Here is a 21,903-nt window from a genome sequence, read left to right as displayed (position 1 = left end):
AATACTTTCTCAGGGCTGGGGATTTAGCTCAGTGGCATAAGCACCTGCCTTGCAAGCAGGCAGTCATGAGTTCGATCCCTGGTACCGATAAAAAGGAAAAAGGCAAAAAAGAAATACTTTCTCTCCTTTCAAAGCCTTCAGATCCTGTATGGGAATCACACAGGCTTGGTACAGGCCCAGCCTCTGGCTCCACAGATTCAAAAACAAACACACAGAAAATCGGAAAGCAAAACCAGCCCCAAATAGAACATGCAGCCACCACAACTTTAATTAATCTTGTTTTTTTTTTTTCTTTTTGGTATGAGGGATTGAAATCAACAACCGCATTTATGTCAGGTAGACACTTACACCACTGAACTAAATCCCAGGCCCTTAATCTTTTTAAAGCATAGAGTTTATCACAAGGCCACATGGCCATAGATTCAGAACCACTGCAAGCCAGTCTTCTGGTGGGGTACAGAGTGGATCCAGTACCAGTCCAACAAGGACAAGTAGGGATTACTTATCCAGGCAAAGATTGGTTAGTGGGTGAAAATTACTAGAAGAAACAGGATGTGGTTTCTGACCAAATGGATTTGGTAAAATTTGCACTGCCACACTTTTGTCACTAACCCTAAACTAAGGGTTTCAGGACAGTTAGAAAAAGAGGCAAACAGTTTTTATTAATTATGTCCTTGGACATCATGGTACTTGGTAGGAAACCTTTTTGTTGATGATTGCACTTTTTTTTTGGTAGCAGGATTGAACTCACAACCTGGCATTTGCCAGGCAGGTGCTTGTGCCACTGAACTAAACCCTCAGCTCCTAATGATTGTACTGTTTAAACATAGGGAAGAATAAGGAGTCCAGCCCAGTGGGAGAAGGGATGTTATTTGAGACAAGATCTTGCTATGTAGTTTATGTTGGCCTTGAGGTCATTATGTAGCCTACCCTGGCCTGGAACTCATGATTATCCTCCTGCCTCAGCCTCCCCAATTCAGGCATGCACCACCTTCTGCAGGGGTGTTATTTTTTTTTTAATTTCTTTTTTTTTGTCTTTTTCTTTTTTAACGGTACTGGGGATCTAACTCACGACTGCCTGCTTGCAAGGCAGGCGCTTATGCCCCTGAGCTAAATCCCCAGCACCCAGGGGTGTTATGTTAAAAGACCAGGGCAGTGGTGGTGAACCTATGGCACGTGTGCCATAGTTTATTGGAAAGGTTCGCCATCATTGGACTGGGGCAGTTTTCCTTTCCCCCTGCAACATTTGTTGTCTGACTGACAGCATGTACACCTGGATGCAGATGGCACTGCTTGTGCTCCACTGCTGGCCTCAACTCCTGATCTCAGAGCATCCTTGGGGGGCAAACAGCCATGGAGCAGCTGGCTGGTGAAGCCTCCTGCTCTGCCATGACCCACGCTCTCCCAGTGCTTGAAGGCACTAAGCACAACAGCCTCCTCCTTGTCTTCTCCTGGTCTCCAGTGGGAGTGCAGTTCTGCCAGCCAAACATGCCAAGGCCAAGATTTGGACTTTTTTCCAGTACTAGGCAATGAACCTGGAGCCCTGGGCAGGCCTGCTGAGTTCTCTATCACTCCTTTGTTCCCCAGCCCAGGATTTCGATTTCCAACCTGCTCTGCCATCGTGCTGTTTCTAGAAGATGTGGTAACCTGTTTTCCCTAATTCCTTCAGAGAAGCAAGCATACCATATATACACATATGTGCAACATTAAAAAAATTTTTTTTGTACTGGGGACCAAACTCACAACCCTGCGCTTGCCAGGCAGGCATGTGTGCTACTGAGCTAAATCCTCAGCTAAAAATTAAAAACTCTGTTTTTTTTTTTCTTTTATGGAGAGGTACCAGGAATCAATCTTAGAACCTCTTGCTTGCCAGGCAGGTACTATGCCATTAAGCTACATCCCAGGCCCGTGTATTTTTTTTTTCTTGACACAACACTTAAGTGTTTGACTCTAGAGATTTTTTTTTTTTTTTGTACCAGGGATCCAACTCATGACCTCATGCTTGCAAGGCAGGCGCTTATAGCGATAAGCTAAATCCCTGGCAACTCTAGAGGTTTTAAGAGAATAGATTAATTAAAAAAATTAACTATTGTTTATTAATGATCTAAATATGAGTAATAGCAAGGACTAGAAATTACCATGAGGAAAAAAATAGAAACCAAATACTTGTGTAGGGAAAAAGACTCAATATGCATGAAATATTATAAAGAACAAGGAATTAATTTAAACACAAGGGATCAACTCTAAATCTTTCATTTCAACATGATGTGTTTCTGGCATGGCCAGAGTCTGAGAAGAGAAAAGAAGACCCTCAACCCAGGCTGCCCTCTCTGGCATGCACTGTGCACAGCAGCTCTTCTCCAGCCCGGGCCAGAAAACCACACACTCAGCTGAAACAGACCGGTGCTTCCTGGAGCAGCTCTCATGGCAATGGTCTCCACGATGACAAGCAGTGAAATCCAGATGAACACAGATACAGAAGGTGAGAGTGGCAGAGTTGGGGCTGAGCGCAGGGCAGCAGGCAGGGGCCTTCTCACTCCTACTTGAGGCTCACGTGCACCTGGCCTCCAGCGAGAGTGCAGTTCTGTCAGCCAAACATGCCCAGGTACAGCTGCTTCTGCTTCCTGTGGTAGCTGTTAAGCTCGGACTGCGTCAACTGCAGGTATCGCCGGACACTGACATCTTGGCAGATGGAGAGAGCAGTTAGCAACTGCAGCTCACAGCACGAAAGGGCTGCAAACACACACCCATTCACCTTCTCCACAGTTGGAAAGCACCACAACAATCACTCTCTCTAACAGATTCCATTAAATGCTACTCTGGATTTGAAAAAAAATCTCTGTACAAGGCTGAGCTGGTCACTAGTATTTTGGGGGCACTGGAAATGGAAGCCAGGGCACTGAGCCCCGTCCCCTGCCCATCTTTTATTCTGAGACAGTGTCTCACTAAATCACTAAGTTGCTCTGGTTGGGTTGAACTTGTGATCCTCCTGTCTCAGTCTCCCAGAGTGCTGGGATTACAAGTGTATACCACCATGCCCAGCCTGGAAAGCAAGTGGTTATTACTATTACAGTCACATAGGTGATGTACTTCATATGTATTCTGGTTATCACAGCCTTATCTGCATTTAAATTAGTGAGGCTCTGTGGTCCTGCATGTGTGCGCGTGTGTTTGCACACATGTTCTCCCAGGGTATTGGGGCCTGAAGTGGTAAGCACTCTACTGAGGAGCTAAATCCCCAGCCCCCACAGCCCAATTCCAGCACTGCCACATTCAAGAATGCTCTGTTTGTACCTCTGAAGCTGTTCTGGACAAATACTTAAGCAACAGTGTTGTTGGAACTGAGTCAGCCAACAAGAGCCTGTGTCCAGCTACAGAGGCCAACTTTGCCTAGGGTCCACCACAGTGAGCTAAGGCTGGGTCCCCAGGAGGTGCGGAAGCAGTGCCATCAGGGGTCCCCCTGGTTACCTGTTTCACACCACTCTTCAAGGCTGAGGGCCAACCACTGGAAAGCATGGCTTCTAAAGCCCTGGCATGCACCATGGTGACTACAGAGAACTAATCAATTAATCTAAAAATAACTTGTCAGATGTGGTGGTATACCCCTGTCATCCCAGCACTCAACAGGCTGAGGCAGAAGAATCACCACGAGCTTAAGGGCAGCATGGACTACACAGTAAGTTCAAGATCAACCTGAACTCCATAGTGAGACCTTCTCTCAAAAACAAAAAAAAATCTAAAAAACACCTGAGGGCAAAGTACATGCTTTATACTGAAGGGCTCTGGATTAGGACACACACACACACACACACACACACACACACACACACACACACGCGGATACTCAAATCCCTGCCAGAATGGGGCTCATATACATAAAGAACAGGAGAGGCACAGAATCTGGCACACCTGTGGTCCCAGCACTCCAAGAAACTGAGACAGGATTGCCAATGTGAGCCTGGCCTGGAAAACTTAAGTGACTTTGGGAGGACCTCCCTGCAAAAAAGACTGAGAATGTAGCTTAGTGTGGATGAAGGCCTTGGGTCCAATCCCCAGCACAACACCCGCCTCCCCACCACCACACACACAGTCAACACACTTGCACTGTGAAGCACAAACACCTCTCAAGCACACATGAGAACAACGCTGCAGTCCAGGGGAAGGAGCGCAAGGGGTTGAAGAAACTGTCCGCTGAATCCTTATTGTTTTTCTGAGACGGGGTCTTGTCATGGAGTTTAGGCTGGCTGTGAACTCACTGTGTCACAGAGGGTGGCCTTGTATTGCTCCTCCTGATATACCCAGCTTGTGTTCTTCTTCATACTTTTAGAATTTTTTTCCCTAAACTTCACAGTTTAGGCTTCCTTGAACTCAATATGTAGCCCAAGCTGGCCTCAAACTCACAGCAATCCTGCCTTAGCCTCCCAAGTGCTTGGGTTATGGGTATGGACCAGCAAACCTGGCTACTTTTAGAATTCTGAACCATGAATGTATAACCTATTTTTAAAAAAATAAATTCTGGGGGCTAGGGATTTAGCTCAGCAGCATAAGCACCTGCCTTGCAAGCAGGTGGTTGTGAGTTTGATCCCCAGTACCGATTAAAAAGTTAAAAAAAAAAATTCTGCTGGATTGGTCCATGCCCTCCATCCCAGCACTTGGGAGGCTGAGGTATGGGGTCATCATGCGTCGAGGCCAGCCTGGGCAACACAGCAAGACCGTGTGTCTAAATCAAACACAAATAAAAACCCAAATGAAAGTCCTTTCCACAGTTGGCTCACCTGAGGGCTGCCTGCGCATGGCTGCCAGGAGGTGGCGATGTGCCTGCTCGTAGTCCTGCAAGTGGAACGAGGCTACCCCTGCGCGATACAAGGCTTTGGCATTATCAGGCTGCCGCCGCAGGACCTTCTGACTGTACTCCCGCACCCTCTCGTAGTTCACGGGCTCCATCTGCAGGAGGCAGGCTGGGGTGGGGAGGGGGACAGCAGGAGGCTCAGTCGCTCAGCTCAGCCGCCTAGGGCCACGCAGCTCACACTTGCTAAGCAGGTGCACCACCAACTTATGTCACCTCCTTCCTGCCTGCCTTCCACACACCATCGGCCCGAGGAGACCTTGTGTGAGGCCAGAATATCCTTTGAGAATCTAGTTAAAATGCCTTCCGCTTTATCTTTGTATGCGCATGTGGGGGTTACTGGGGATGGAAGCCAGCATCTTTGTTTCATTTTCTTTTTCAAAATAGTCTCACTATTCCAAGAGGGACTCAACTCATCAATCCTCGAGTTACATTCATTTTGAGACAGGGTTTGACTAAGTCACTAGAGGAGGTTTGAATCTGCAGTTCTCCTGCCTCAGCCTCCCAAGTAACTGCACTATCACACCCAACAGAAAGCAGCTTTTGAACCCGGATCATGGGACAGGGATCAGTGAAGAAACAAGGCACAGAGCCCCAGAAGAGAGCCCACGATGTCTGGGGTGGGAATGTGCCCTTATGCTCACATATGGAGGTGTTAGGATATGTCAGGCCCTGTGGGCAAAGCTCACAAATGGGTTCCATCCCCAGCACTGCCAGTGAAGACAGAGACAAATAAGATAGACAGACACGGAGACAGAGAGCAGTACTGGATTTTCTCTTACATGTGACACAGAGGCTACTAGAGGACCTTTGGCTGTGATCTCATCTGGCCTCTTTATCTAAGAGTATAATCAACCAGTTCCCTGCAAGGATTCTGTGAGGATGAGATACTGCAGGTAAGTTGCCAGGTATCTCAGAGGCAGCCAATAAACCCAAGCTGTCAACACAGCAGCGTCTAGAGGCCTCTCTCAAGAACCTTGAGGCTCCAGGGGTAGCTGAGGCACAGCCATTGACCCAAGGAGGGTCAGGATGACAGCAAGTGCCACCTCTGAAACATCTTGTTCTCCTGACTTTGGGTCAATTCTGAACACATATTTTGTTCTTTCAAGAGGTACATTACTCTTTGGGGACTTCAGCTCTGAATTAAGACTGCCCAGGGTTTGATTTTAGCTCTCCCTACCAGCAATTTGCTTCCTTACAACTTTCGCAAAACATCATAGAGCCACTGGCACAGGGTGATGTACGTACAGTGTTTAAACAGTGCCTGTGTGTGGCTTTTCAATTGAGTGAATTAAAACTTAAGCTACAATAATTACTATTTCTGTTATTTCAGGGTAAAAGTATAATTGCACACCACTGTAAAAAGGTTGTGCTCAGCACAGTGGCATGTAACAGTAATCCCAGCACTGAAGGGATTCAAACTCGAGGTCTTCCTTCTGTCTGAGAAGCAGGAGGACCTCCAGTTTGAAGTCAGCCAGGGCTATAAGGTGAGAGAACCTGTCTGAAAAAAAAAAAAAAAAAAAAAAAGAATAAAAAACAAAAAAAACACAGAAAAAGCTAACGTTTCGGCACCCTACAACTAATAAATACTATCAGTTTTAAAAATAACTTCTTGGCTGGTCCGAACATAGTGAGTTATCTCAATTGATTGTTCACAGTCAGTACAGATTGAACTCCTTGTTCTACTCTTTCCCCCCTTCTCACTACTGCACTTGACTAGTCTAAAAAAAAAAAAAAAAAAACTTCTTAGGGCTAGGGATATAACTCAGTTGCACAGCACCTGCCTGGTAAGTGTGAGGTTGTAAGTCTGATTCCTGGCACAAAAATAAATAAATAACTTCTTAGAGATTACCACACTTCAGTGGCAGAGCAGTTGTCTAGCATGTGCAAGGCCCACATCCTGGGTTCCACCCACAGCACCACTGGATTTTAAGAAATAATCACTTTAAACAACAATTACGAAATATAAAAACTGCTAGTAAGTTTTTTTTTTTTTTTAAAGAATAGCTTACTCGGCAGAATTAAAGTGCGCGTTCGCAAACGAATGAGGGGTCTTGGGAGAGACATCCCAGTGACCACAGCCTCACCTCGGACTGTTCCTGTCTGCTTCATTGTAAAGTGAGCTCACTCCACCCATCCGGGAAGGCACCTACTTTGTCTTAGGCTAAGCCTGGTGACAGCTTGTCATCCAACGCCACTTGGAGGTGGGGGGGGGGGAGGGTCACTCGCTACCCTAGTCATCTAGAAGCTCCAACGGAAACGGAGACTTCAAGAAAACTATCGAATACCTGATTATCCACCGGCGGACGACTGGACTAGTTTCCCAGTACTGACCTACGCTTCGGAAGCATCGCAGTTTTCTGCAAGCTGTGCAGCACACATTCACCGGATGCGCACCCCGGGGATGTCAGCCCCGCGGCCAGGCAGCGCCACCAGGCCTCCAGGAGGCGGCGTTCACCGCCCCGCCGCAGGGGCTGCAGAAGCCAGTGATCCCCACCGCACACCCCCATTCCCGCCCCGCGGTCTCCACCTGCCAGGTTGTTGTAGCAGGCAGTCTGCGTGTTGCGCAGCGCGTCCTCCTGCGCGGGCGTGAGCACGGGCGTCCGCGGGCCCAAGTCGGGGACGGGGACAGGCGCAGGCGCCGGGCCGGGCTCCAGGCCCCGCAGCTGCAGCAGCGCGCGATGATACCTGCCGGCCGCGGCGCGGAAGCGGCCCTCGCGGTAGCGCTGGTTCCCCTGCTCCTTCAGCAGCAGCGCTTCCTGCAGCCGCTCCTCCATGGGGACTGCAAGGCGGCTCCGGGCGACGCAGGGTTGCGGGAGGGGGACGCTTCGGCGAGGCGGAGGGGCTTCCCTTGTCCTAGCTCTTCTAGGTCCTCTCTTTCCCCTTGATGGCACTGAGGATGGAACCAGGACCTTCACGCTGAGCTACACCCCAGTCTTTTTACTTTTTATTTTGAGACGGGGATCTCGCTAAGTTGCTCAGACGGGAGAGAGCTTGAGATCCTCCCGCCTCAGCCTCCCGCAAACATGAATTCCAGGCGCGCGCCCGTGTCCTCGCCCACCAAGCCTTCGGCCGGCGTCTGCGGACCTGGCAAAGGCACCAGGCATACGAGGCCTACACCACCGCCCGCAGGGGAGACAGAATAGAACCACAGCCACCCGGACTCCCAGCACGGCAGTGCCCGCCCCTTCCTGCCTCTGCGGCGCCCGAACCCGGAAGTCCCCTGGGGACTGCGGCTCCGGAGCGTAGCGCGGGACCGAAAGGTCGGCCCTTCTGCAATGTAACTAAAGGGACCGCGCACCACAGCGCCCAATCAGAGGCGGCGCTGTGAGGCACTCCCGCAGGAACGACTGGCTTCCCACAAGACTGCTTCGCCAATTGGGAAAAAAAAAAAAAAAAAAATTTGGCCGATCACGGTTGACCAATCAGAAGGGCAGATTGCAATTCAAGATGGCCAATAACAGGGACTAAAGGCGGAGTCCGGGCGTCTGTTGCTGGGTAAAAGTTGAAGCGTTGAGAAAAGAGATTACCGAATCCTTTGGTCCTAAAGAGCCCTTTTGCCAACAAGTCACATAAACAATTATTAGTGAGTTCTCATGTTAGTAATAGTTGCCTTCCGGCGTCTCTCGTTACTTTCACAAGGCTGCTGCCGGCGCAGAATATCGTAGGGCAAAACGCCGCTAAAACCGGAAGTGAGGACTAAGGGAGGCGACAGGCTGTAAGAGGCACTCACGACGCTTGCGCAGAACTTCAGGCTAAAGTACGGAAAGCCGGGCGCAGACACGCTTCCGGGCTACGAGGCACTTGAGCCGCAGCCAGCCCTGTTTATTCGGGTCGTGGTGCGGCTGCGCGATAAAACTCCCGGTATTGATTGGCTCGCGGGCCGAAGAAGGCGGGCAAAAGCGGCCGGGGGCTCCGTCGTCGGGTGCACGCTCACGGTCCGAACCGAGGCGCCGGGAGAGAACTTGCTCTCCGCTGCGTCGTTCTGAGCCCCGCGGGCCGCGGGGGGAGTGCGGGAGGAAGGCGACACTGCTGCCTCGCCGCGGAGACTTGATCGCTTGCTCACGCGGGTCCCGCGCCGGCGCGGGAGGCAGAGGCGGGCGGCGGCGCCTGCGCGGTGCGGCGCGGCCGGCGGCTCGCAGGGGAGGAGGCGGCGGGAGGCGGCGATGGAGGTGAAGCGGCTGAAAGTGACCGAGCTGCGGTCTGAACTGCAGCGGCGCGGCCTGGACTCGCGCGGTCTCAAGATGGATCTGGCGCAGCGACTGCAGGAGGCGCTGGACGCCGAGATGCTGGAGGACGAAGCGGGCGGCGCGCCCGGGCCCGGCGGGGCCTGCCAGGCGGAGCCGCGGCCTGCGGCGGCGGCAGCAACAGCAGGCAGCGGCGCGGGCGGGGACGAGGACGAGGACGAGGACGAAGAGGAAGACGAGGAGGCGCTGCTGGAGGATGAGGATGAGGAGCCGCCGCCAGGCACGAGCCCCGAGCGGTCTGAGTGCGTCGCGGCCTCCGAGCGTTCCGAGGAGGCGGCCGCGCAGGCCGAACCCGGGCCTGGAGCGAGCGCGGCGCCGGCGGGGGAGGCAGAGGAGGAGGCGGCGGCGGGACCTGGTGGCGTGAACGGCGGCGAGGAGCCGGGCCCCGGCGAGGATGGCGGCGACGGCGGGAACGACGAGCGGAGCGGGGACGAGGAGCGGAGCGGGGATGAAGCAGCGGGCGGCGGCGCGGCAGAGGAGCCAGGTGGGCTGCGGAGGGTGGCCCGTACTGTCCCTGTCATTGGTCCCGTGCCCCTTGCCCGTGATCCTAGCCCTGTTCCCTGCCCGCTGTCGCGGGAAGGCGATCCCTGCCCGCCTGGAGACACCTGTGGAGCGGCCTCTCCCGCGCCCCCATCTCTTACCCAGCTTGGAGTGCGTGGAGGGACTGGCAAGGACAGCGGTGGCAGGCTCAGGGCTCGGGCTTCCACAGTAAAGTTATTGAGCAATGAGCGGACCCCACTCGCTTGCCCTCCCCTTCCCTTCCAAGCGCTGGACTTGATTGTTAACCCTGGAGGGGAAAGCTATCCCTTTGGCATCTGGTGCACCTTCGCTACCTGTCCCGTGTCCTGTGATTAAGTGTGGATATTCCCACTGAGGCGCTGCGCGGGTACACCTTAGATTTGCTGCGCTTGAGCTGGCCTGCCTTTTTTTTTTTTTTTAAACCTGTCAGAGTCTTTACTTCTTGAGATGGTCCAGGTTCTGCTGGGTCTACCTAGGACCTTTTGGAAGAGAAAGTGCAGAGGTGCCCACGGATGTAGATGACCTTTTTCCTTTGTTTTGGTAATGGGATGCTAGAGCTGATCTGGAATTGTATTCTCCAGAGAAGGAAGGGAACCTAGAGTTGTTTCCAACTGTTATCGCGGAGTGCATTGCCCAAGTTCTTTCTGTATCGCGTGTTTCAGACTGTTACCGAGTATCTTGGTGTAAGTGAAACCTGCGTTATAGCAATCACTTGCAACTTGCAGATTTTTTCGTCTGATGTCCTAGAACAAAATCCCATTACATAACCTTTGACTCGTGTGTGTGTGTGTGTGTGTGTTCCAAATACCAGATTAAAAAAACATGGAAGGATAAAAGACTGCTTTAAAGATAACTGTTACTTTAAAAAGTATAGTGTTGTAAAGTATAAGGACTGAGTTAAAAATTATAGCTTCTTTTTCCTTTTGCAAAAGATGTTGCATGCCTGACACGGTGATGCACACTTGTAAATCCCATCTTGTTAGAAAGCTGAAACAGGAGGATTACAAATTCTGGCCAGCCAGGATAACTTAGTGATGGTTCCCTTGTCTGTTACTACCACCAAAAAAAGTTACTAAATATATACACGGTTCTGCCCCCAAATTGTGTGCTGTAAAGATATAGTATTATTTATGGGTTTCTTGTGACTTGTTTGGTCTTGCAACTTTCAGTAAATCCCTGGTTAAAATACAGCTGTGTGTCATGCATTTGAGTTTTTGCTATATGAGAAAAGCAGTGGTGCTTGTGTATTTTAATGCAAGAAAGGTAAACTCAGAAAATTTGAGGCTTCTATGTTATGACTCTGTGGGAAACTTACAAAATATTTAATGCCTACTTTGAATCCTGATGGGTTAAATTAACCAGTAAAGATTTTTTTAACTTTTTATCGGTACCGGGGATCGAACTCACGACCGCCTTCATACAAGGCAGGTGCTTATGCTGCTGAGCTAAATCCCCAGCCCCCTAAGCAGTGAAGATTTTTTAGAGACCATTTATATCATATTAATGGGAAAATCTGCAAGTTTGACCTAATTAAATAGATATATTTAGAAATAAAAAAATTTTTTGAGGCAGGGTCTTGTTACTTAGTGTAGTCTGGTTTTGAACTCATGGCAGTCCTCCTGCCTCAGCCTCCCAGTGGGGGGATTGCAGAGTACACCACCCTGCTTGGCTAAATTGTCCAGTGTTTATCAGGTGTTGGGCTGTTCAGTACTCTATAATGCACACTCCACCCCCGCCCATAAATTCCTGGCCAATGACGAGAAAATAATCTTCGGAAATAAAGTATGCTGTGGGCACAATGGAAATAACCTGATCTAATTGGGCATACTTAAGATACACATTTAGTTTCTATTGGTTCTGGGCTTATTCCACACTCAGCAGAAAAACTGGTGATTGTCTTTCCCTGCTTTTGTAGGGGATGACCAAGACAGTGAGAAGTCAAAGCCAGCAGGCTCAGATGTTGAGCGTCGAGGGGTGAAGAGACAGCGGGACGAAAAAGATGAGCATGGCCGCGCATATTATGAGTTTCGAGAGGAGGCTCACCATAGTCGGTGAGGCCATGGGTCTTCCCTGCCCAAGAGTGTCGCATCCAATTCTGCTGTACTACACACTGACTGGTGTCTAGAGGGAAGAATGGGTTAGACTCTGGTTTGTTAAAAGAAGCTGTCTGCTGGGATTTGCTATTTACTGATTATTTAAAGTGGACTTAATGTGCTGCAGTTCTTGAAGATAGCTGTGGTCGCATGAATTTATTTTACTCTTATTTAGCTCCAAGTCCCCACCACCTCCTGAAGAAGAGGCAAAGGAAGAGGAGGAAGATCACACTCTTGTGAACCTGGACACGTGTATGTATGAGACAAAAATCCTCGGGGTTTTAACTACTCTCTCTAAAAGTAGTTTGGGGAATTGGAATGTGGCCTGCATGTCCTCAGACGTTGCCCCCATTCCTGACATCAGGGGCACTTGTGCTGGGCAGGTGGGTAGATCACTCAAGTTCTGGGTCTCAAAATAAACCTGCCCTGTGCTTCTTACAGATACCTCGGATCTTCACTTCCAAGTGAGCAAAGACCGCTATGGAGGGCAGCCACTCTTCTCAGAGAAGTTCCCCACCCTCTGGTCTGGGGCCAGAAGCACTTACGGAGTAACAAAGGGAAAGGTCTGCTTTGAGGCCAAGGTAGTAGCAGTAGCGCATCACCGCCACTCATTTAATTTATCCCTTAAAGTATCTGCATTGGACTCCTTTCTATCAAAGTGTTTTGTTAACTTAGGAGAGGTCGGGGCTGGGGATTTGGCTCAACGGCATAAGCGCCTGCCTTGCAAGCAGGCAGTCGTGAGCTCGATCCCTGGTACCGATAAAAATGAAAAAGAAAAAAAAAATATGGGAGAGGTCACCCTGTTTTAGTAATAATCTTAGTTTAACAACCAAGAAATTAACCCCCAGCCTTGGTTAGATTGAGTGACAGTTGTTGTTCTGATGTTTCAGTGTGGTAGCTATCATTTTTAGCTGTAAAAAGCTTGTCTTTCTAACCCCTGTTCCCAAGTGGTCAGGGTACCTAAGTTCCTGTTCTGATTTGGCCAGGTAACCCAGAATCTCCCAGTGAAAGAAGGCTGCACAGAGGCATCTGTCCTCCGAGTTGGTTGGTCTGTGGATTTTTCCTGTCCTCAGCTGGGTAAAGTTATAACTTCCTCACCTGTGTCTGATCTGATGTTGCTTACTCTATGGGAACTTTGGGCATGAGTAGCTGATTATTGGCTATTCCAGGTGAGGATGAATTCTCTTACGGCTTTGATGGTCGTGGACTCAAGGCAGAGAATGGCCAGTTTGAGGAGTTTGGCCAGACTTTTGGGGAGAATGATGTCATTGGCTGCTTTGCTGTAAGTGTTTCCAAACTGGGGTCGTGATGGGAACGACCTGGGAGCCGCACCCAGGGCCCAGCCACACTGACTCTGTCATGTGATGCATAGCTCCCTTCATTGTGTGGCGTAGCAGTCTGGAATTTCAGAAAAAATGAGACTAAAGTTTGATCAACCTCAAGGTCCGGCAGCCCCTAAGTGCTCTTATCCTTTGTTCTTATAGAACTTTGAGACTGAAGAAATAGAACTTTCCTTCTCCAAGAATGGAGAAGATCTAGGTGTGGCATTCCGGATCAACAAGGACTCCTTAGCAGACCGTGCCCTCCTACCCCATGTCCTCTGCAAAAATTGTGTTGTAGAACTAAACTTTGGTCAGAAGGAAGAGCCCTTCTTCCCACACCCCGAAGAATTTGTGTTCCTCCACACCGTGCCAGTTGAGGGGCGCGTGCGCACTGCAGTCCCACCTAAGGCTGGAGAGGAGTGTGAGGTGCGCCGTCTTGGGGCTCCTGCTTTGGGATGGTGGGTGGGTAAGTTCCCTGGTCTCTTCTCAAAGCACTAATGAATGGGGGGAGGTTCTTCCTCAGAAGTTCATGTTGGGGGGTTCTTTTGAGATGGGATCTCATGGTGTTACCTAGCCCTCTCCAGTAGATGGAATTGTGGGCCTTACCTCCTCCATACCTGGCTTAAATGGGATCTCAGAAATTGATCCTTACTTATTTTCATTGCATTAGTGATTCTGTTTACTTGTAGGTAATTCTGATGGTGGGACTACCTGGATCTGGAAAGACCCAGTGGGCACTGAAATATGCAAAAGAAAACCCTGAGAAAAGATACAATATCCTGGGAGCTGAGATGGTGCTCAGTCAGATGAGGGTAAGTGAAGAGACTGCCCAGTGGAGCACTTGCTTCCTCACTTGGGGGATCAGGAAACTTCAGCTGTCCTCCATGAAGAGTGCATCTCAGCCAGGGATATAGCTCAGCAGCACAAGCACCTGCCTAGGAGTATAAGGTGCTGAGTTCGATCCCCAGTATAGAAAAAAGGGGAAGGGGCCAGGGGTTAAGCTCAGCAATGTGGCAAACAAGGTCATGAGTTTGATCCCTGCTACCTCCCTCCAAAAGTCTGGGAACAACGATCCCACAAATAGGAGGGATCTATTCTCTTTAAGTGTTGCAGGTGGATTTTCTTTGTTCTCTGCTGTATTGTGAAATTTCTGAAAATTTGGTAAAATCTGGGATCTGTCTAGGTTGACTGGAAATGGTATTGCAAAAAAGTGTTCAGCATTGAACCATAAAAATGAATCAAGGTGACATTTGTGGCATTTCAAGTGACAACTGTTTCGGGCTTGAACTCACTGTCAACTCCTTGTGTGCCATCTCTCTTCTCTTGCAGATGAAGGGGCTTGAGGAACCAGAGATGGACCCTAAAAGTCGTGACGTTTTAGTTCAGCAAGCCTCCCAGTGCCTTAGTAAGCTGGTCCAGATTGCTTCTCGGACAAAGAGGAACTTCATTCTTGATCAGGTATTGTTTAAACAAAAGAAATTGGCTTTTCAGAGGATATGAAGATGAGTATTTTGTATCCACTTAATAAAATTGCTTAGAGTCAAACTGGGGTGCATATATAAAGAGAGACTGAATTAAGGAGCAACAGATAGCATCTCACTGCTGTTAAACTCACTGTAATGTCCTTTGCTAATTATGATGGTTTTTGGGGAGTGACTTTTGATGTGGGCACTGAGACAGTCTCACTAGATAGTTCAGGCTGGAACTAACCATGTACCTCAGGCTGGAACACATGGTGGTACTCCTGCCTTGGCCTTACAGGTGCTGTGTGTCACCACGTCCAGCTTTAGTTAATGGTGGTTTTAAATATTATGGGGTAACATTACAGGAGTAACCTTATTGGTGTTTTTTGTTGTTGTTTTGTTTTGTTTTTGTTTTTGTTTTTGTTTTTGAGTACCAGGGATCAAACTCTTATTGGTGTTTTTACTCAGCATATATAGCCCCAGAAAATAAAAGTATAAAAAAGAGCTGGCAAGGGGCTGGGGATTTAGCTCAGTGGCATAAGCACCTGCCTTGCAAGCAGGCGGTCGTGAGTTCGATCCCTGGTACCGATAAAAATGAAAAAGCCAAAAAAAAAAAAAAAAAAAAAAAAAAAAAAAAAAAGAGCTGGCACTTGGGGGCTGGAGATTTAGCTCAGCAGTATTGACGCCTGCCTGGCAAGCACAAGGTTCAATTTCTGGTACCAAAAAACAAATAAAAGACCTAGCTCTTAATGAATTACGGGCTCCACTTAAAAGATTTGTTATCTTGGATAAGTCCCTTTGCTTCACTGAACCTCAGTTTTGCTGGTGTGCAAGATAAGTAACACCAGTCAGGTAAAGGTTTTAACAAAGGCTGTTGGGAATATTGACCCTTAATTTGGTGTTCCAGTTGTCTTTTTCTTTTTTTTTTTTTTTTTAATCGGTACCAGGGATTGAATTCACGACTGCCTGCTTGCAAGGCAGGCGCTTATGCCACTGAGCTAAATCCCCAGCCCCTGGTGTTGCAGTTGTAAAAGACACAGAGTTTTGGTTGAACTTGGATGATAGTGTTTATTCTTAAACATCTGTTCCTCCTCCTTTTCCTAGTGTAACGTGTACAACTCTGGCCAACGGAGGAAGCTATTGTTGTTCAAGACTTTCTCCCGGAAGGTGGTGGTGATTGTCCCTAATGAGGAAGACTGGAAGAAGAGGCTGGAGTTGAGGAAGGAAGTGGAGGGAGACGATGTGCCTGAGTCCATAATGTTGGAAATGAAAGGTGGGCTGAAGTTAGACTGCCAGGACCCCACCTCCACCAGTCTACTTAGCGCCCTAGCCCTGGCTCAATCTGACCCACCCTGACCAAAGACTGCCTTAGTGAGTGTGAGCACTGTGGGTGGATGAATGAATAAGCAGAGTAAATAACAAAATAGTGACTCCTCCCTTTTGTTGTTTTTTGTTTGTTTGTTTTGAAATGGAATCTCACACTGTAGTCCAGGCTGGCCTTGAACTCACAGTGATCCCAGACTGGTTCAAACTTTCAGTGACCCTCCTGTTTCAACCTCCTGAGTGCTAGAATGACAGGCGTGTGCCATCATGCCTGCTGTGATCCTGTGAATCACCCTGTATGAATCACAAAAGGGGAAACAGTGATGTATCTATCATAGGATACTTAAAGTCAGTGCAAGGCTAGGGATATAGCTCAGTGGAACAGTGCATGCCTACTATGCATGAGGCCTTGTGTTCAGTCCCCAGTACTGAAGAAAACAGAGAAAACTCATAAAGAACCTTCCTTAAGTAAGTCACTTAATACATAGATACAGTGTGTTTGCTGTTTGCCCAGCAATGTTCCACACAGGGAAATAGCAGCCAGTGCCTTTTATTTTGTAAAGGGCCGGGAGGTGGTATGGTTCAAGTCAAGGCAGTTAAAGTGAGGATCTCGCTGGTGGATTTTTTTTTTTTTTTTTTTTGGTCTTTTTTTTTTTTTTTGTCTTTTTCATTTTTATCGGTACCGGCGATCAAACTCACAACTGCCTGCTTGCAAGGCAGGCGCTTATGCGGCTGAGCTCAATCCCCAGCCCCACACTGGTGGATCTTGATTTATGGTATCATAGTAGGCTCATTTTTAGATTTTTGGGGTGTTTTTGTTTTTGGTACTGGAGATCGAACTCATGACCTCGTGCTTGCTAGGCAGGCACTTGTGCCACTAAGCTAAACCCCTGACCCATTCGTTTTTAGTTCTTTTTTTCTTTTTTCTTTTTGGTATTGAATTAAATCATTCATGCATTACAGAGTCCTAGAGCAAGGTCTCCCACAAAGTAGCATTACCTGCTTAAATAAATACTAAAAAAAGACTGTAAAGAAGAACAAGTTACAGATTTTTTTGGTTACTCTTACTTCCTGCTGTGCCCTTAGCTGATTTTTCCCTAGTTTTCCCCTTGACTGGTGGCTTCCTGCCTGCCCTGGGAACTGCTGGCTTTCCTCATGGACACTTTTGAGTCACATCCTGCAGGTTCATGTAGAATGACTATGCAAGTCTACAGCTGGTACTCAGGTGCTCAGGGGAATTGGTATCAGGACTGACTGGGTTCACTAAAGAATCATGGGAAGCTTGCTGTATTGAAGGCCACAGGGCAGCCTGTGGACTCGGGTACAGAGTGTGCTAGCCCAGCATGCTCAGAGTGACCAAGGGTGTTCCCTGTCTCATGGTGTGGACAGCAGATGCCATGAGGCTAAGCCTTTCTAAAATGTCACTTCTTGGCATCTTACCTACCCAACACCAAAACTTTCTCCATTACTTTTGGCCTCCGTTACCTCCTCCTGTCCTGATAAGAAACCTTACCCCAGTTCACTGCTAATTCATTATGGATCACTTGAGACCTGTGAATCAACAGTTGGCAGGTAGTACTTTGCTTGGGGCTGTTACAGTTGAAGGAAAATTTAAAGTAGGTTTCCTGTAGTAGAGTGAGGGGCTGGGGGTTTAGCTCAGTGACATAAGCACCTGCCTTGCAAACAGGTGGTTAGAGTTCGATGACTGGTACCGATAAAAAGAGAAAAAGAAAAAAAAAATGGTACTCTTGTAGTAGAGTGTTCATAATGAGTTTGCACTCATCTGTGTACTTTCCAGGCTCACAAGCTTCTCTCTTACTCTTGTAGCCAACTTTTCTTTGCCTGAGAAATGTGACTATATGGATGAGGTGACATATGGGGAGCTTGAGAAGGAGGAAGCTCAGCCCATTGTCACCAAGTACAAGGAAGAAGCCAGGAAGTTGCTGCCTCCCTCAGAAAAGCGCACAAATCGTCGAAACAACCGAAACAAGCGCAATCGCCAGAACCGAAGCCGTGGCCAAGGATATGGTGAGTCCAGGGGCAAGGCTGGCCCAGCTTTGTCAGTTGTGGGACGAGAAGGCCCAGGAAGTAGGGTAGCAGCTGGTAAGGAGGCACCTTCCTGGAGCAGGCATCCTCCCATGTCTTCCCCTCTCTCTCCTGGCCTTCCTGTAATCCTTTCATAAGAAGGACAGTTCCTTTCCCACAAAGTACTTGTTTCCTGAAAAGCATGCTGTGCCTTATGTATCTGGCTATCATGCTAACACACGTGTCTCAAAATTGGCTGCTGGTGCAGCAGAAGGGTTTGATGGTGGCGTCCTGTTCTCATAGTCCATTTTCTCATTGCTTCGCCTCTTGGACCAACCCAGCTATGTAGGCCGGAAAGTGAGCCCCCTGTTCAGTAAGTTAAATGGGTGCTTTACGGAATAATGTCCTGGGGTTCATTTTGTCAGCTGGCACTCAGATGAGTTGTGCTCTGCAGCCTGCCCCTCCTCTAGGACCGTGGGGTGTAGATGGTTTCTCACAGACAGTAGTGGTGCATCTAGGGGCTGGGGATTTAGTTCAGCAGCATAAGGGCCTGCCTTGCAAAGTGTGTGGTCATGAGTTCGATCCCTGGTACCAATGAAAAAAGAAAAAGACAAAAAAAAAAAAAAAAAAAAAAAAGCAGTGGGGCATCTTGGGGCTCTCCCAAGGATGATAGTCTGTGATACTCCAAATGGCAGTTTCTGCTGCTGGTGTTTACTCTGCCACGTACCATTTGCCATCCTGAATGTCTTCCAGGAACTGGGGCATCCAGAGCAAGGTGACGTGGCTTTCCTGGCCCTTATCTCTGCCCACCCTCCAGACTTGTGAGCCCCAGTGCTGGGGCTGTCCCTGCTAGGCAGGCTCCTGTGCCCACAGAGTGGCCTGTGGCCCCCGCTTTTCTGCTGCGCTCCATGCCAAGCCGGCTGCTGCCAGCTGTCTGAGCGCTCTCCGTTTCTCTTCCAGTGGGCGGGCAGCGCCGAGGCTACGACAACCGGGCCTACGGGCAGCAGTACTGGGGGCAGTCTGGAAACAGAGGGGTGAGTGCGGTCCCCCGCTTCTCCCTCTGGCCCAGGCCACCATTGCCATGGCGCGGGGAGCAGAGGGGCGCAGGCTGTCATCTCAGGGCTCAGGGCCTTGCCCAGTTACTGTGCCCATCAGACAGATTCGTCCCGTCTGCACTGTCTGGCCCAAGGCATCTGTGTGAAGGGGCCCAGTGGGTCACACTGCTGAAACCCCGTAAGTCTCCTCTCTCCTTTCCCAGGGCTACCGTAACTTCTATGACCGCTACCGTGGAGACTATGACCGATTCTATGGCCGAGACTACGAGTACAACAGATACAGAGACTATTACAGGCAGTACAACCGGGATGTGAGTCTGCAGCCAGGCAGAAGCTAGGGTGGTGGTGGTCATGGTGCTAGCCTGAGCCCTGACCATTCATCCCCTCTCTTGCAGTGGCAGAATTACTACTACCATCACCCGCAGGACCGAGACCGGTACTACAGGAACTACTACGGCTACCAAGGGTATCGGTGAAGCCCCACATGGCCACCTGTCCATCACGAAGCTGGATCTCAGGGGTGCTCGGCACCCTCTAAACACATCCAAGGAAAACAGGGGCAGGCGGGGTGGGGCTGAGCTGCCGGGGAGGGTGGTGGGGGGTGGGCACATGGCGGGGTGGGGGGAGGTGGAAACCAACCACAAAACTGTACATTTTTTTAAAAGTTTGTTGAAAAGAATATTGTCTTATTCTATAAAATATTTCAAACCTAGTTAGGTATTTGTAATTGGAAACCATCTGCGCAGAACTAGGGCTGCTTGGACTATACCCTGCAGTTGCTAGTGTCCCCAGTGACGCTGGCAACCATGCAGGCAGTGGTGGGAGGAGGAAGAAGCTCCGCCCAGGAAGGCGCAGGCAGGGGCCAAGGCCTTGTGACCACCAGGCAGCGAAATAAACGATTAGCTCTTGGCGATCACTTTACCCATGAACGTTTGCATTTTCTTTCCGACTTTTCCTTCTGGGCCTTCTGGGGACTCCTGGTCTGCTGGGCTGGGAGCCATTCCAGCCACAGTCTCTGTGCTGCACTGTCCCAGTGGAGGTGCCGAGGCTGCCTACTCCTTGCTGAAGGTTGCAATCTGATTCTCAGGGTTACAGGCAGAAAGCGTGCAGGCAGTGCTGAGCAGTCACCAGGTCCACCTCTTACTGGGCCTTAGCTGGGACCAGTTCTGGGTTCAATTCACGGACAGAACACACATGGTTTCTGGGGAAGCTGGGTGCTTTTTTGGATTTGGCTTTAGTCTTCCCTCCCTCCCTCAGCCTGGTGAGCAGCAACTCGCTTCCTATGAGAGTGCCAGGCCTGCCCAGAGTGTGCCACAGGCCTGGCCCTGGCCCCAGGCACCTTCACCCTGTCCCTGGGGAGGCTGGAGGGGTCTGCAGGCCCAGGCTGGCAGCTTGCCCACTCCTAAAGAAGTCTCTGCTGGTGCCACCCAGCAGTGGTGAAGGGACCTTGCCCTCAGGGAGGAATGGGCCACAGCTTTGCTGGCTGGGGTAGGGTGCCTAGGGACATGGGAATGAAGGGGGTGTGAGCTCTGCTGGGAGAGGAAGTGCTTGTGCTTGGTTTCTGACACTAGAAAGTCATTTTTTTTTCTTGGGGGTTGGAGGAGAGCAGAGCCATGGTCTCCAGGGGCTGTTTAGGCCCCTTCCTGCCATCTTGCAAATGGACATGGCCGCAGACCGTAATGGCAGGGAAGAACCGATCTTGTTCTCCTAGGAAGACTTGTCTAGTGTGTAATTCAACATCTTATGTAGACGGAAAAGCTTCTCTGAGAAAAGCACCAATTGGGGCCTGTAAATGTTCTTGCACAACCTGTAAAGCATTCTTGGAAGTGGCCAGTAAAAAGTTTTACGTTTAAAAAAAATGTAACTGTGTGATTGTTTACATCTGTAAATTTTTCCTCTCTGTTCTCATTACAGCATTCAGACAAAAATGTAGGTAAAGGGCTTTGAGTTTTAGAATAAATAACCATTCGGACTGATTCTACCTCCTGTCCTGTGGCTACATTAGTTGGTGGCATGTTGGGTGTTGATTCAAAGCTACCACTTTCCTATGCTTATTTCTCCACTTATTTCTCCAGGCCCACCTGAGGATGTCATTCCTCTTGCTGGCTGCTGGCTGCCTCCTTCCCCAGACCTTGGCTGGGAGCAGCCCTGTGTCACCTCTGGAAAGGCTCTGTGCAGACCCCACCAGAGCTGGTTGGACACTGGCTTTGGCTGCAGCTGTCCATTTTGAAGGTGAATAAATTTATTGGAGAGTAATTACAATGTGGGGAAAGGCCTACTTGTTCAACAGAACGTATTTGATGGGAGTTGCTTTCTAGTGAATTTAAAGAACGGGAAAGTAACTTAGGTAACAAGAGCAGTAATAGTAGGTTGTGGTGCTGTATACCTGTAATGCCAGCAGTCTGGGACACTGAGGCAGAACAGCTAAAAGTCTAGCCCAGCAACTTAGAGCCTATGTCAAAAGGTAAGGAGCCAAGGATACCTCCCTGTGAAGGTCCTAGGCACAATCTCCAGTACTGCTTGCCCCTCAAAGCCCTATTTATTATACTGCCAAAGTGACCCTACATTCTCAGTTTTTTTGTTTGTTTTTGTCTTTTTTCGTTTTTATCGGTACCAGGGATCAAACTCAAAACTGCCTGCTTGCAAGGCAGGCGCTTATGCCCCTGAGCTAAATCCCCAGCCCACACCCTTCTCAGTTTTGTAACTGACCAATTTCTTCCTTTTTTAACACTAATTAGAAAAGAAGAAAGTTATGAAATATCCTATCTTTCCTTGAGAAATTAAAAATAAAAATAAAACCAAAAATGAATAGAATAATAAAAATCAGAAAACAATCCAATTTCTTACTTTCCCTCTGCACTGGGGATTCAACCCAGGGATACTCTACCAGTGAGCTAGATTCTCCAGTCCTTCCTTTTTTCTTGGTATTGGGGTCTTCACATCTTCAGCTTTGTAATTAAAGACAGGATCTTGCTAAATTGCTGTATCTGGGCTTTCAGTCTGCTCAGCT

General features: G+C 49.1%; 2 protein-coding genes across 5 annotated transcripts; one reads left to right on the top strand and one right to left on the bottom strand.

Moving 5' to 3' along the window:
• Positions 1–250: 250 nt before the first annotated feature.
• Positions 251–8,534, bottom strand: Ttc9c (tetratricopeptide repeat domain 9C). 3 transcript variants are annotated; one of them, XM_003467912.5, is made up of 3 exons: positions 7,377–8,534; positions 4,776–4,958; positions 251–2,682 (listed from the first exon to the last, which is right to left on the bottom strand). In XM_003467912.5, the coding sequence occupies exons 1-3, from the start codon at positions 7,621–7,623 to the stop codon at positions 2,588–2,590; spliced, it is 525 nt and encodes a 174-aa protein (XP_003467960.2). In that variant the 5' UTR covers positions 7,624–8,534; the 3' UTR covers positions 251–2,587. The 3 variants fall into 3 exon arrangements, with proteins under 3 accessions (XP_003467960.2, XP_023420069.1, XP_023420070.1); XM_023564301.2 differs by having other exon boundaries at positions 7,535–8,532; XM_023564302.2 differs by lacking the exon at positions 7,377–8,534 and adding an exon at positions 7,135–7,334.
• A 161-nt stretch (positions 8,535–8,695) lies between these two features.
• On the top strand, positions 8,696–19,822 carry Hnrnpul2 (heterogeneous nuclear ribonucleoprotein U like 2). 2 transcript variants are annotated; one of them, XM_063228263.1, is made up of 14 exons: positions 8,715–9,577; positions 11,528–11,663; positions 11,881–11,957; positions 12,147–12,286; positions 12,692–12,782; positions 12,875–12,987; positions 13,190–13,453; positions 13,717–13,839; positions 14,357–14,485; positions 15,595–15,763; positions 17,641–17,841; positions 18,799–18,872; positions 19,097–19,204; positions 19,289–19,822. In XM_063228263.1, exons 1-14 carry the CDS (start codon positions 9,013–9,015, stop codon positions 19,367–19,369), a joined length of 2,271 nt encoding a protein of 756 aa, XP_063084333.1. In that variant the 5' UTR covers positions 8,715–9,012; the 3' UTR covers positions 19,370–19,822. The 2 variants fall into 2 exon arrangements, 1 of the variants encoding a protein (XP_063084333.1); XR_010040295.1 differs by lacking the exon at positions 18,799–18,872 and having other exon boundaries at positions 8,696–9,577; positions 19,289–19,447.
• Positions 19,823–21,903: the final 2,081 nt, after the last annotated feature.

This window comes from Cavia porcellus, unplaced genomic scaffold, assembly GCF_034190915.1.
Source record: "Cavia porcellus strain 051 isolate PalLab524CR breed Dunkin Hartley unplaced genomic scaffold, mCavPor4.1 scaffold_17, whole genome shotgun sequence".
Classification (NCBI taxonomy): Eukaryota; Metazoa; Chordata; class Mammalia; order Rodentia; family Caviidae; genus Cavia; species Cavia porcellus.
Note: the sequence above shows the minus strand (reverse complement) of the source record. Positions and strands in the feature narration are given on the sequence as shown.